This window comes from Eptatretus burgeri, chromosome 15 (assembly GCF_056783735.1).
Source record: "Eptatretus burgeri isolate ZD-2024b chromosome 15, Ebu_testis_v1, whole genome shotgun sequence".
NCBI classification, from domain to species: Eukaryota; Metazoa; Chordata; class Myxini; order Myxiniformes; family Myxinidae; genus Eptatretus; species Eptatretus burgeri.
This window is the reverse complement of record NC_140975.1, coordinates 36,075,906-36,090,363: the sequence shown is the minus strand read 5'-3', so window position 1 is coordinate 36,090,363 and position 14,458 is coordinate 36,075,906. Positions and strand designations below refer to the sequence as shown.

Here is a 14,458-nt window from a genome sequence, read left to right as displayed (position 1 = left end):
TGCTGGAGAAGTAGCAGATTAAAAGGCTCTGTTCCAGTCCAATGCCCCTTCCCCTCATTTCTACCCTTGAAAATAATTCCTCTGGAATTCTGCCTGATATTGCCCCCATTTTTTCATTCTGAGGAATTGAAGGACGTTTGTAGGGCTTCTCAAGCTTTGAGAATTGTGTTGCTCTTTCTTCTTTTTTTTTGTCATTATTTTCATTTTACTGATGTTTTATTCAAAATGTCTAACTGCACATAAATATTCAACGAGCTTGAATTATGGTTTTAAATCTTTAATTGGGCAGCAGATGTTTCTTTTTGTTTCAACTGTCTTGATCCTCCCTGAGAAATTGCTGGCATTGTCTGAACTTGAGCACTTAAAATTCCATTATCATCCTCTGAGGATCTGGTGGAGTCTGTGACTATGCATTCATGCATGAGTGTTGATGTCACTGCACACAAACACTACCATACAAATAACTCTGTATATGACCTTAGACATTGTGTAGATTTTTTTTGTTGTTTTTGTATTGACACAATTTAATTTTTTTTAACTTTCTCTTTATGATATAGATGCACACACACACACACACACACACACACACACACACACACACACACACACACACACACACACACACACACACACACACACACACACACACACACACACACACACACACACACACACACACACACACACCTGCGACAGGATTTGAATCAAGGTTGCACATACTTCTCGGCTATCCTGCCAACCCATTTAGAATCATTGCTTGTTATAAATTAGTTTGAGGTTCTGCAGTTAAAAAAACAAGCCTGGTGTTTGCTTAATTGTTAAGATGGCTGGCTTAAGATCTTTAGGATCTTGAGTTTGAGCCCCTGTCAACCAGTGAAATAACATCAGGTGGGTTGATTCAGTCTGTCATTCTTCTGAAGTCAGAAAAATGAGGACCAGCTTACTGGTGACGGGCGTATCCACGCTTCCAGAAAAAAAAATGATGCAACCAGCAGTCACAGGCTTCATACGAAACAACAAGAAGTTAAAAAAATATATAGGACCACTGGACCCGCAGCTTATCTGAATCCTGACATAATGTTGTCACCCAAATTTGGTAGCATTTGACTTTTGGGTTTGGAGAGGAAGATTTTTTTGATACCAGTCAAATATATACAGGAAGATACCAGTCAGGATCAGAACGTTGCTGCGAAATTTCAGCCGGATCGGCCCAGCGGTTTGGCCAGAGAAGTCAAAATTGGAGACGGATGTACGGATGGTGTGCAATGACAATACCTTATCTGGAATTTCAATTCAAGATAAGCTAAAAATTAATTTTTGAAATAACATGGAGAGCAGAGAGGAACACCTGATGATGTGCAAAAAGGATCACCTCATGTTATTGTACCTCCACCACCTTTGAGTGGCCTTCAGGCCTTGTGATGGGTGAACTTCCCATTAAAAAAAAACAAGAGTGAACTGCTAACCACAAGATATACTTTCTGCTTCCTTGGTTTGTTTGTTTTTTTTTGCATGCAATTAATTTTTCATCTTCAGGCTGATAATTGTCAAAAACTGATCTCCTTAACTGCAGACCTATTAGCTTACGTCCAATCAGTAATGTCATGGAATCCATCATCGCAATTGATATGAAATCATTCCTTTTCTCCAACAACCTTATCTCAGATCACCAGTTTGGTTTCAGAGTCGGTCACTCCACCGTTGACATGCTGCTTCTACTAACTCAACAATGGATGGAAGCCCTCAACGTCAGAAATGAGATCAGGGCCATCTTTCTGTACATATCTTATGCTTTTGATACAGTTTGTCAACCCACCTTACTCTCCAAACTCTCTGTCTATGGCAGCCAAGGCCAACTTCACACATGGCTTGCTGACTTTCTCTACTCTCGTAGCCAACTTGTGGCTCTCAACGGAATCCTTTCATCTACTCTCCCTGGCAAGGCTGGAGAGCCCCAAGGCAATGTTCTGAGCCCAGTCCCATTCCTAATCTTCATCAATGATCTCACTGACTCTGGAAAATCCTCTTTATCTATTTGCTGATGACTCCACCCTGTACTGTGACATACCTCATCCGTCAGACAGGCAGGCTGCAGCCTCTTCTTTTTCTTCAAACCTTGACAAAATCACAAGATTATCAAACACTTGCAATATGTCTTTCAATCCTGACAAATCTCAAACTCTGACTATCTCTTTCCGAAAGGACCATCTGGAAATCCTCCCCCTGAGGATTTCTATGAGTCTATGGGTTTATCACGATGCCATCGCAGACAGGTTGGTGGTCTCTCTATCTTCTTTCTCCTCCTTTCTGGTCTTATACCTTTCACTCTTTCCTGCTTCGTCCCCCCTTCCCCCAGGTTTCTGCAGGGCACACACAGTCCACTATAAACCCCCTTCTGGTGAAACTACCTTGATCCAGCTTCACTGCTCACCTCCACTCATTTGTTCCTCTATTTATCCCACCTGTGAAACAAACTTCCACCTTCTCTTCAATCCCATTCTTCCCTCCAGGTCTTCAAGACAGCTATTTACCACCATTTCAGATATCATCCACAATCCAAAACCATGATCTTTTCTACCCTTGTTAATCCCCCCCCCCAACCCACTCCAATCCCTCCTCCTTCCAAATTTCCAGTTTTATCTCCTGAGAGTTTCCTTCTGTATCTATCTTATCCACCCCATGCATTTCCAATGCTATATGTATATATATATATATATATATATATATATATATATATATATATCTACACTTTTTGAAAAAAACTGGGGAATATTGTAATCGGCTTCATCTGTCTGTCTTTCTGTTAGTTTTTTTTATGATTGAGAAGCTGACAACTTCACGAAACCACTTGAATCGTCCTAACATGAAAGGGGTATCAAATGTTTATAAATAACTTGTCAATCTCATGACAAGCACTTGTGTGTCAAGACCATTGGCTAAATTGCTGTCAATTTACTCGGAGTCGGACATATCCTACTTTTCTGGTTGTGGGGCATCATTTAAGTCATTGAAGTTGTGCGCAGGTGAATCCCATGTGACACACTCGATTTGTGAAGTGACTTGGATAAGTTTCAGCAACATTGCAGCAAATGATCCAAGATTCCTGCAAACCGATCACTTGCCTGTGTGTGGGCAGCTTCGCGGTCGGTGCCAGATGCCAAACAAATCGTAACACCTCATTGAGGTTTTCCTAATTATGTCATTCTTGTTTGTACTTTCATGCTTAGCTTGACTGATATATTCCTCATGATTTATTTTCTCATCTTTTTCAGGATGTTCACCATGACCCTAACAAAGCTGATGGTGCTCACAGACTTGGACAAAGAACTTGGTTCTGTGGTCATTGCTGTTAAACTCCAGGTGAAAAAATATATATTTGTACTTTTGTTGTCTTCAACTTTTTTAAAAATTATTTTACCTCCCAGATCTTTCTCTGCTTTCCTGTCTGTCAACCTTTTATTATCTGGGCCATATCTCAGTATTTGAGACAAGTTGGTAAAACGTGTGTGGTATACTGTCTCGTGTAGATGTGTCTTGAAAAGGTATTGTGTCGGTTGTGTACGATGTAACTTTTACAGTTTTATATGTTATGTGCAATCTCGGAATCACGTGTCACCCAACAAGAAACATGTCCCATTCCACAATTTTTTTTTTAATTATTTTTATTTTTCGTGAAATTGGCTCCTGTTTTTGCTGCAAGTGAACAGGATCCACAACCTCGAATTATTGGATTAATTTTGCCTTTTTTAGGCGTTTAAACATCAGATCCTAGGATGGGATGCTTCACCCTGTGTCTGGCACCTTCACCCATGTATGCTATTACTAACTAATGTTTCATTTCCTGATCAGCATACTGATGCTCTGTTTTACTATTTTGTCATATCAGAAAGGTAACTTTTGCTAAAACCTTAAAAATATAACCCAGTAGTAAGTCCTTGTTAAAATGGATCTTGGTGGGGAGGGTCATAGGACTTGGAGAGCAGAGGGAGCAATGTTGGAGAATAGACAGTGGGAAATAGAGAGACCACCCACCAGTTTGTGATGTGAGAGCAACACATCTTGCACATCGGCCTAATCACAGCAGGTTTCAATGTTTTTGAGGGCTTTAGATTCCACAGAATCCAGGAGAGAAAGAAATGATTCTGGGATGCCAGCACAGAAAATAACAGCACTCCATTGAGCAAGGGCCTTGAAGAGTAGGAATAGCTCTTGTTTTCCAAGGAAAGGCTTGGATTGACGGAGGATTCACAGAAAAAATTCACAGTCTGCGGTTGCCTGAGGGGTTCAGCTTTGCAATGTGGTTTTCCTTGGAAAGGTTATATTATGACTGATGGTGAGGCCAAGAAGTTCAAGAGACTGAATCTATTCCATTTCCTTGAGATTTGTAAGATGATATTTTCTGGTTTGTGAGTGGTTCGTGCTCCATCAACCTGAGTGAGTGGTTCGTGCTCTGTCAACCTGAGCGAGTGGTTCATGATCCGCTGCCCTGAGCAAGTGGTTCATGATCCGTCACCCTGAGCGAGTGGTTCATGATCCGTTGCCCTGAGCAAGTGGTTTGTGATCCGTCACCTTGAGCGAGTGGTTCTTGCTTTGTCGCCCTGAGCAAGTGGTTCATGCTCCATCACCCTGAGGGAGTTGTACGTGCTCCCTCATCCTGAGCGAGTGGTCCATGCTCCGTCATCTTGAGCAAGTTGTTGTGAAATATTACTCGATTTCTGAGCCGTTTGCTGCATGAAGGCTGTTATTTTTTTAAATTACCAAGCCAAATTTTTTTCCACCCGTTACACGCAGCTGTTTATAAAGAATAATGTTTGTGATCATATCCCTGAAACGTCTATATAAATGTGACGTTGTTTTTCCGTGAAATCTACTCTAGGTTTTGGGGTTGTGTTTGTGTGTGCATGTGCTGTTCATAAAGCATAACATATTCTCTCTGCTAACTGCCCAACCCCCACCCCTCTCTCTGTCTCTCTCTCTGTCTCTCTCTGTCTCTCTCTCTGTCTCTGTCTCTCTCTCTGTCTCTGTCTCTCTCTGTCTCTGTCTCTGTCTGTGTCTGTGTGTGTGTGTGTCTCTCTCTCTCTCTCTCTCTCTCTCTCTCTCTCTCTCTCTCTCTCTCTCTCTCTCTCTCTCTCTCTCTCTCTCTCTCTCTATCGCCCCCTGCTGGCTGTTTGTTCGTTGTATACTGTCATGGCTGCTCCTTGCTTCGTGTCGTGAGTACCCCTCCCCTCCTCTGCTGTGCTGTTTGGTGTTTCCACTTTCCCCATTTTTCATTTCCCATGTGTTCGTTTTCTACTTGTGGACTTTTCCCGTGTTATTTTTCCTTCCTTCCTGTAGAGAGAGAGAGAGACACAGAGACACAGAGACACAGAGACACAGAGACACAGAGACACAGAGACACAGAGACACAGAGACACAGAGACACAGAGACACAGAGACACAGAGAGACACAGAGAGACACAGAGAGACACAGAGAGACACAGAGAGACAGAGAGACAGAGAGACAGAGAGACAGAGAGACAGAGAGACAGAGACAGAGAGACACAGAGAGAGAGAGAGAGATAGAGAGAGAGAGAGAGAGAGAGAGAGAGAGAGAGAGAGAGAGAGAGAGAGAGAGAGAGAGAGAGAGAGAGAGACAGAGACACAGAGAGAGAGAGAGAGAGAGAGAGAGACACAGAGAGACACAGAGAGACACAGAGAGACACACACAGAGCCCACGGTCTCGTGTCGAGAAAATCGTAGACCTAAGGCCTGTCATGGCCGCCGGGGGAGGTTTTTCTCGTTCACTGTTTTTACTGCGACCGTGTTCTTTGTTAATTCTCAACTTTAATCGTTAATTTATTGTTGTTTGTGAAAACGCCTTTTTTTTCTCTCTCTCGATAAAGTTTACTAACTTGTTTTCTTGAGTTAGAATGGCAGGTGAACGTTTCCGTGTCGAGATGTTCGAGTCACTAATTCGTAAACACGCTGTTTTTTGCTTCCTTGCCAGTGAGGTGGAACTTAACGATGTGCTTTCCACCATCGGTAACATCGTTAGGTTACATAATATCCGTGCTGCTTGTCGCACGAATAAGAAATTTGTGGTGTTTGTGTCGGAGGAACACGTGGTCGCCACAGTGGTTGAGCATGGCCTGTTCATCGAACCGAACACTTACCTCTCTGTGTTCGCTTTACAGGCCCCAACAGTTAAAGTTAATATTAATAATATTCCACCATTTATAAGGAACCAGGACTTGTGTAACCAGTTAAACAAGTTCGGTAAGGTTGTGTCGAGGATCTCAATGGTGCCGATGCGTCATGTTAGTGATAAATTTAACCACGTCATGTCCTTAAAAAAAGAGTGGTTTACATGATACTACCTGAAAATGGTAAAACACTGAATGTTGTCCTCAGTGTAAAAATCGAAGGGTTTGAATATAAAATGTTTGCCTCCTCAGAGGTTACGACGTGTTTTGGGTGTGGAGCTTACGGGAACGTAAAGAGTGCTTGTCCCAATGTGGTTACACCGCAAGAAAGTGAAGGTTCGGTGAGGAACGATTCTTCCTCACCACAAACTGATGGGGAGAAGGTGAATCGGGAGCCTCGCCCCCCCCCACCGGCTGAGGTGTTCGAATTGGACTCGTCCACCACGACCAGCACTGGAGAGAGGGTGTGTAATCGTGACGTCATTAATCCACCCCCACCAAACGAGGAAGTGAAAGTGGTTGCTTCCTCTCCTTTACCATCCACTGTACAGGACAGTGTGGACGATATGGAGGTATCTCTTCTGGATACCAGGAAAAATGCCAAAAACGGTCAAATGTTGATGCCTTTGATGCTAAGGAGCAGAATAAGGTCCAGATCGTGTCAGGCTCGGTGGATCTCCAAGGTACGTCTCATATTGGAAACCCCTTGGTGGTACCGGAGCCGTGTGTGGATGTGGAAACTTCGCTTGTTCCACTGGCCGACTCTGAGCGGGACACAGAGAACAGTGAGGTATCTCAGGATGTTTTAAGTGTTTGTCCTGTTAGCCAAACTTGTTCAGACGAGTTAACAGCTCTGTCTGTCTGACATTGATGGAGAAATAGATAAAGGGGAAAATCCCTGTGAGTTAAATGTCAACCCCTCCCTCACAGATGATGATGTAAGGGTTGTAGAGGGGAAGGACATGAACAAGGCAAATTCGGAGGGGTCCGTAAACAGAGCAGAACTTTTTGTTGAGCCAAAAGTAAGTGTTCCACAAGTAATAGGAGAGGCCATCGATGAAGCACTTGATTCAGATGAAACCTCTTTGACCCCACATTTTAGTGCTTTAAGCTCTTAAGAGGATGAGGGGGGAAACGACACAACCTTAGTGTCTCAAGAAAATGTAATTAAATTCCTGGATGAGACATTCAGGAAAAGATACGTAAAAATCAAAGATTACTTCCCGAATTTACACGATTTCATTAAAACTGCAAGGAGTATGATTCGTGATCCTTATCAGGTTAACATGTCATATCCTCAATTCCAAAGGTTAAGGAAATTTGTTACTCGGGCTGGTAAAGAGCTTCAAGAATAACTAACAGAATGGAGATAAAAGTAGCATCTCTGAACATCAATGGAGGCCGCAGTTGTGTGCGTCGCCTCCAGGTATTTCAGCTCTTCCAAAATGAAAAAATTGATGTGTTAATGCTACAGGAGACGCATGCAAATCAGTCTACTGAGGATGAGTGGTGTAAAATCTTTAAAGGTTGTCTTTTTTTCTTGAGTGCTCTTGTTGAGGCCAAGACTGGCGTGGCAATAGTGTTGCATCCTCGACTCCAGCCTTCGGAGATAACTTGTAAGGAAATTTGCAAAGGTTACTTACTGTCTGTGCAATTTGTCAGTAGTAACCTAAAGATTTGCATGACAAATGTTTTCTCTCCTCGTGCTAACTCTGAAAGAGGTGCCTTTCTGTACAAGTTGGCAGAGTTTGTAAGCACCATTGACTTAACCATGTTGTTGTGTCTGGGGGGTAACTACAACTGCACCCTTGACCCACAACTTGATCGGAACACTTGTGAGCCTCATCCACCCAGTGCAAGGCCTTTGGCACAGCTAGTTAAAAAGTTTAAACTGGTGGATGTGTGGCGGGTACAAAACCGTAAATTCCGTCAGTATGCATGGGTTTGTGCATCAAGAAATGTTTTGACGATGGCTCGCCTCGACAGATTTTATGTTAATCATGAAATGGTAAACATTGTTAAGAACTCTTATATAAGGCCGTCTGGTTTTTCCGATCATCACATGATTGTTATGGTGTGTGGCTTTCCTCATCATGTCTGTGGAAGTGCATATTGGACTTTTAATATGAAACTTTTACAAAGTGCACATTTTATAGAAGCTTTTAAAATGGTTTGGGAAAAATGCGAGTCACAAAAGGGTTCATATTTGAACTTAAGACAATGGTGGGACTGCACAAAGTCCCAAATCAAATGTTTTTGCCAACAATGCTGCTCTTACAGCACAAACAACGCTTTTGGTGTGATATCTGCTTTAAAAAACGATATACTTATCTGTGAGCAGAAAGCTGGATTGTCTAGCGTGAATGTCCAGCAGTTGTCGGAGAAAAGGACCCTTCTGGCTGAAATGGTGAAAGAGCGGGCGGCCGGTGCTTTCGTCTGACTGCGGAACGAAAAAATCCAACTTGACACACCAAACAAAGGGTTCTTCAATTTGGAAAAAATGGTCAAGACCTCTCAACAAATCCATGTTTTGCTTTCTTCTGGTGGTGATTTGTTGACCTCCCAGAGTGATATCAAGCATGAACTACAAGACTATTTTTCGAAACTCTTCGCAAAAAGAGCTGTGAATAAGGAGAACAGGAAGCCAATGCTTGAACAGCTCCATTCTCTGTCTGAAGACCAACAGCAATTGCTTGAGCCTGACATTTCTCTTGGAGAACAGACTGCTGCGCTCAAGGATAGCAAGGATGGGAAAGCCCCTGGACTAGACGGCATTCCGGCTGAATTTTATAAGGCTTTCTGGGACATTCTAGGCCCTACTCTTCTTGAGGTCTTTCAGGAGAGTGTTGAACAAGGTGAATTGCCATTGAGCTGCCGGAGGGCAGTTTTGTGTTTCCTTCCGAAGAAAGGAAATCTACATGAGACCGCAAATTGAAGCCTGTGTCACTCCTCAACACGGACTATAAAATATTGTCAAAAACACTTGCAACCCGTCTAAAGGAAGTCATCTCTTTCTTGATTGGCACTGATCAATCATACTGTGTGTTCCAGAACGTTCCATATACGATAATATTTTTTGGTGAGAGACTTGATCAGTCTCAGTCGAACTACATCTCCTGGTTTTGGTTTATTGCTTTTAGATCAAGAGAAAGCTTTTGACAGTGTTAACCATTCTTTTTTGTTTGATGGATTAAGGAGAACAGGGTTTGGGGAAAAATTTATTGCTTATGTTAAGTTATTGTACAAAAATGCATCTTGTCTGCTGAAGGTTAATAATAGTCTTTGTTACCCTTTCCCCTTTCAGCGAGGCATCCGTTGGGGCTGTGCACTATCAGGCATGCTCTACAATCTATCCGTTGAACCTTTATTAGTTTTACTTCGGAACTCAGTGTTCGGAGTCTCTCTTTCACAAAACTCCAAAGTCGTTGTTTCAGCTTATGCTGATGATATTTGTGTTGCTATTGCAAATCAAAAAGATGTTTCTGAGGTCTCTCGTTGCCTTACCCAGTTTGAGCTTGCTTCTACTGCAATGGTAAATTGGAAAAAAGTGTAGCTTTCTGTGTGGGCCCCAGATCGCCTTCCTCGTCCCTGCCTGTTTTACCAGGAGGAATACAGTGGAGTAGTGAGGGGTTTAAATATTTAGGCTTATTTCTAGGAATTGAAGCGTATGAACAAAAAAATTGGGAGAACTTCCTGGAAAAAATTAAATTGAAACTGGCAAGGTGGAGAAGATTGTACCAACTTCTCTCGCTTAAGACACGGGTGTCAATCATAAACAACCTGGTGGTTCCTTTTATTTGGCATAGAGTTATCCCACTTGAACCTCCGAGATACTTGATCACAGGCATTCAGAGGGTTCTGACTGATTTTTTCTGGGGTGGCCACCATTGGCTGGGCCCAGACGTGGTGTGCAGACCCCGAAATATGGGTGGTCAAAATCTGATGCATATCCCAAGTCGGATAATGGCATTCCGGATTTCCACGATCAAGCGCCTACTGTACAGTGAGTGTGTTCCTTGGCGACCTCTCACAAACGCCTGTTTGCAGAAAGTGGAAGGTCTGAAATATGACCGTGAACTTTTCCTCATCGACCTGCAACACGTTGACATGTCTCAGCTCCCCAGTTTTCATCAGAGCCTTTTGCATGCTTGGCAAGTCCTCGGAGTGCAACGTTTGGAGGTATCATACGATGCCCAAAAGTTTGAACATGAGCCATTAGTTCGGAATCCTTTATTTTCTAGAATGTCAACCTCCAGGTCGTTTATGCATTGTTTCACCAGTGTTGGAATAAACAGAGTGCGAGACCTGTTGCAGCCATCCTTGAATGCCTGGCTACCTGCAAGCTCACTTCCATTAAAAACTGGTGTTCGTTCTGCTCGTATTGTGGAAAATGTCTTGAAAGCAGTAATTAAAACCTTTCATAGACTAAACATTGGGTGGACTGGGGTGGATGAAGTGGTAGACTCGCGTCTCTATTTCCCTGAACTTCAAATTGCCTCAAAAAAACAAGAGGGTGTGTTCTCATCAAACTTAGAGGAAATTGGTGTGTTTCACGTCATGGGGAAAACAGCTATCTACAACATATGTCTGGAAGCATGTATACCTGGTTTTACAAAACTGTTGAAAAATCGGTGGAATGAGACCTTACCTGCTGGAGCTTTTTTAACTCCAGTGTGGAACAAAATGTATAGTTCTCCAACTCTTGGGCGAGCTGGAGACCTGAATTGGGGACTAGCACATCAAGCCCTGGTCACACAGACATTACTCCATCTATCTATAGTGGGGAGTGGGACCCACGGCGGCAGGATGGGGAGTGGGACCCACGGCGGCAGGATGGGGAGTGGGACCCACGGCGGCAGGATGGGGAGTGGGACCCACGGCGGCAGGATGGGGAGTGGGGCCCACGGCGGCAGGATGGGGAGTGGGGCCCACGGCGGCAGGATGGGGAGTGGGGCCCACGGCGGCAGGATGATGAGTGGGACTCACGGCGGCAGGATGATGAGTGGGACCCACGGCGGCAGGATGATGAGTGGGACCCACGGCGGCAGGATGATGAGTGGGAACCACGGCTGCAGGATGATGAGTGGGACCCACGGCGGCAGGATGATGAGTGGGACCCACGGCGGCAGGATGATGAGTGGGACCCACGGCGGCAGGATGGGGAGTGGGACCCACGGCGGCAGGATGGGGAGTGGGACCCACGGCGGCAGGATGGGGAGTGGGACCCACGGCGGCAGGATGGGGAGTGGTAGTCACGGCGGCAGGATGGGGAGTGGGACCCACGGTGGCAGGATGGGGAGTGGGACCCACGGCGGCAGGATGGGGAGTGGGACCCACGGCGGCAGGATGGGGAGTGGGACCCACGGCGGCAGGATGGGGAGTGGGACCCACGGCGGCAGGATGGGGAGTGGGACCCACGGCGGCAGGATGGGGAGTGGTAGTCACGGCGGCAGGATGGGGAGTGGGACCCACGGTGGCAGGATGGGGAGTGGGACCCACGGCGGCAGGATGGGGAGTGGGACCCACGGCGGCAGGATGGGGAGTGGGACCCACGGCGGCAGGATGGGGAGTGGGACCCACGGCGGCAGGATGGGGAGTGGGACCCACGGCGGCAGGATGGGGAGTGGGACCCACGGCGGCAGGATGATGAGTGGGACCCACGGCGGCAGGATGGGGAGTGGGACCCACGGCGGCAGGATGATGAGTGGGACCCACGGCGGCAGGATGGGGAGTGGGAACCACGGCGGCAGGATGGGGAGTGGGACCCACGGCGGCAGGATGGGGAGTGGGACCCACGGCGGCAGGATGGGGAGTGGGACCCACGGCGGCAGGATGGGGAGTGGGACCCACGGCGGGAGGATGGGGAGTGGGACCCACGGCGGGAGGATGGGGAGTGGGACCCACGGCGGCAGGATGGGGAGTGGGACCCACGGCGGCAGGATGGGGAGTGGGACCCACGGCGGCAGGATGGGGAGTGGGACCCACGGCGGCAGGATGGGGAGTGGGACCCACGGCGGCAGGATGGGGAGTGGGACCCACGGCGGCAGGATGGGGAGTGGGACCCACGGCGGCAGGATGGGGGGTGGGACCCACGGCGGCAGGATGGGGAGTGGGACCCACGGCGGCAGGATGGGGAGTGGGACCCACGGCGGCAGGATGATGAGTGGGACCCACGGCGGCAGGATGGGGAGTGGGAACCACGGCGGCAGGATGGGGAGTGGGACCCACGGCGGCAGGATGGGGAGTGGGACCCACGGCGGCAGGATGGGGAGTGGGACCCACGGCGGCAGGATGGGGAGTGGGACCCACGGCGGGAGGATGGGGAGTGGGACCCACGGCGGCAGGATGGGGAGTGGGTCCCCACGGCAGCAGGATGGCGAATGGGAACCACGGCGGCAGGATGGGGAGTGGGAGCCATGGCGGCAGGATGGGGAGTGGGACCCACGGCGGCACAATGGAGAGTGTGATCTATAGCGGTGGGATTAAGAGCAGGACCAGCAACAGGGCGAGGTAGAGCGTGAAGCATGGGGGTGGCTGGGGCAGGGGTGTGGGACAAATGGTACAGGGTGTGGGATGCATAGCAAGTGATGTGGTATGCGCAACAGAGGATGTGGGATACCTGAGAGGTACAGACTCTGAACCATGAATGGTTTTATGTTGTTACGATACTCTGCAGACTCATGTGCTTTATTGATCCCTAATGCTGACAAAGGCCAACATTGTGACCGGGATGAAATGAAGGGTTAATGAAAACATGGAGGAAAGTTGTATGACGAGTTTAGAGGGACAATCCATGGATCGCGTGTTTGCGTGATCGACATATTCGGAAAATAAATTTTGTGAAGAAGAAGAAGAGGAAGGGATGAGGAAGAAAAAGGATTGTGGAGTTTGTAGGCCATCCACCCTATCAAAAACAGAATACAGTAGTTACAACTTATAGTTGTTTGGCTCTTCTTTTTATATACTGACTATCAAGCAAGGTAGCAGCACATGTCGTTTTAATGTTTCGTATTACGGGGCTGTTGTTTGAACCACCAACCTCCTAGTTTCGCGGAGAACACTCCAACCACCACACCACCAAACCTGTTTATATTGTGGATTAAAAAATTATGATCATCGGTTGGCAGGTATGTATACATAAATGTTTTTCGGTTGTGGAGATCTTACCGGAAGAGTCGGAGTGAATTTTTATTCAATCCAAATTGAATTCAAGTTTTTATAACTGAGAATTGTTGTTGCAGTTGTGATAATTGTTGTAATTTTATTTCTCCCACACTGATCTAAGGAGTTTTAAGGTACAACTCACTCAGTCAACCAACAAGGCAAACATGAAGACTGAGGAACTTTCCAAAGAAGTCAGACATAAAGTGGTGGAGAAGCACCGTTCAGGAGAGGGTTATAAGAAGATTTCAACACCACAAATTATCAACAACAAAAAAACACAACACCACAAAAAAAAACAAATTATTCTTTATAGTATAATAACTGAATGAATACCTGAGTAATTTCTGTGGAATCAGGCATGTCTTGCCTGTATAGGAGTGACTGGACAAAGCAAGTGATTGTTCGATTGGTTGTATCCTGGCCGATGAGTTCTCTGCCTCTGGATTTAATCTTCTTTTGATTTCAAGATGAATTTTAATTTTTTCAGTTCAAGTTGGATTTAAATACATTATTCAGTGTCACAGCGGTTCTCTGGTCAACTTTCTTTTATGGGGCTGGATGTATAACTAGCACTACCTGTAGTCACTTTGTGGGGAGGAGTTGTTGGTTCTGAGATGATGGATAATTCACAGGCATGATGTGTCAAATGGTCTTTCTATGTATTCAGAGGGAGGGGAAAGGAGTGGTTCTGAAGAAGGGGTTGGGGGAGGAGTGGATATTAAGTGGGTAGTGAGAGAGGAATGCATCTGAAGGGAGTGATTGTAGGAGTAGTTCAGAAGGGGGTGGCATGGTGGTGGTGGTTGTGGGGGAGGGTGGGTCTGAAAAGAGGAGGAGGCAATTGGGGGAGCAGGGTCTGAAGTCAGATGGGTGGGGTGGGTCAAAAGTTGAAGGCAGGTGGTTGAAGTTGTGTGATGTTGATGGACAGGCCACCAGAAAGTACTCCTTGTGATTGGGATCACCTGGCAATAGAAGTTTGGGGTGGACGGGCAAGGAAACCCGAGAAGAAGAAAAGTAAAACCACATGTGCAGGAAAACAGTGGAAATTCTGGAAGAGTCAAGATAAGATCTATTAAACCAGTGCAGTTCTGCAGACAGAATAGTTCATGAAAACA

At 46.1% G+C, this 14,458-nt stretch overlaps 1 protein-coding gene across 10 annotated transcripts in view; it reads left to right on the top strand.

Moving 5' to 3' along the window:
- Positions 1 to 14,458, top strand: part of LOC147011929 (phosphofurin acidic cluster sorting protein 2-like) — a 145,770-nt gene that overhangs the window by 35,111 nt on the left and 96,201 nt on the right. For 4 of the 10 annotated variants that reach the window (XM_085857601.1, XM_085857603.1, XM_085857602.1 and 1 more), the window contains exon 1: positions 6,404 to 6,865. In XM_085857601.1, coding sequence (XP_085713727.1) covers positions 6,419 to 6,865 — 447 coding nt within the window. In that variant the 5' untranslated portion in view covers positions 6,404 to 6,418. Of the gene's footprint in view, positions 1 to 3,272; positions 3,361 to 6,349; positions 6,866 to 14,458 lie in introns of those variants that run through there. The other 6 variants (XM_085857606.1, XM_085857605.1, XM_085857604.1 and 3 more) reach the window with 4 other exon arrangements.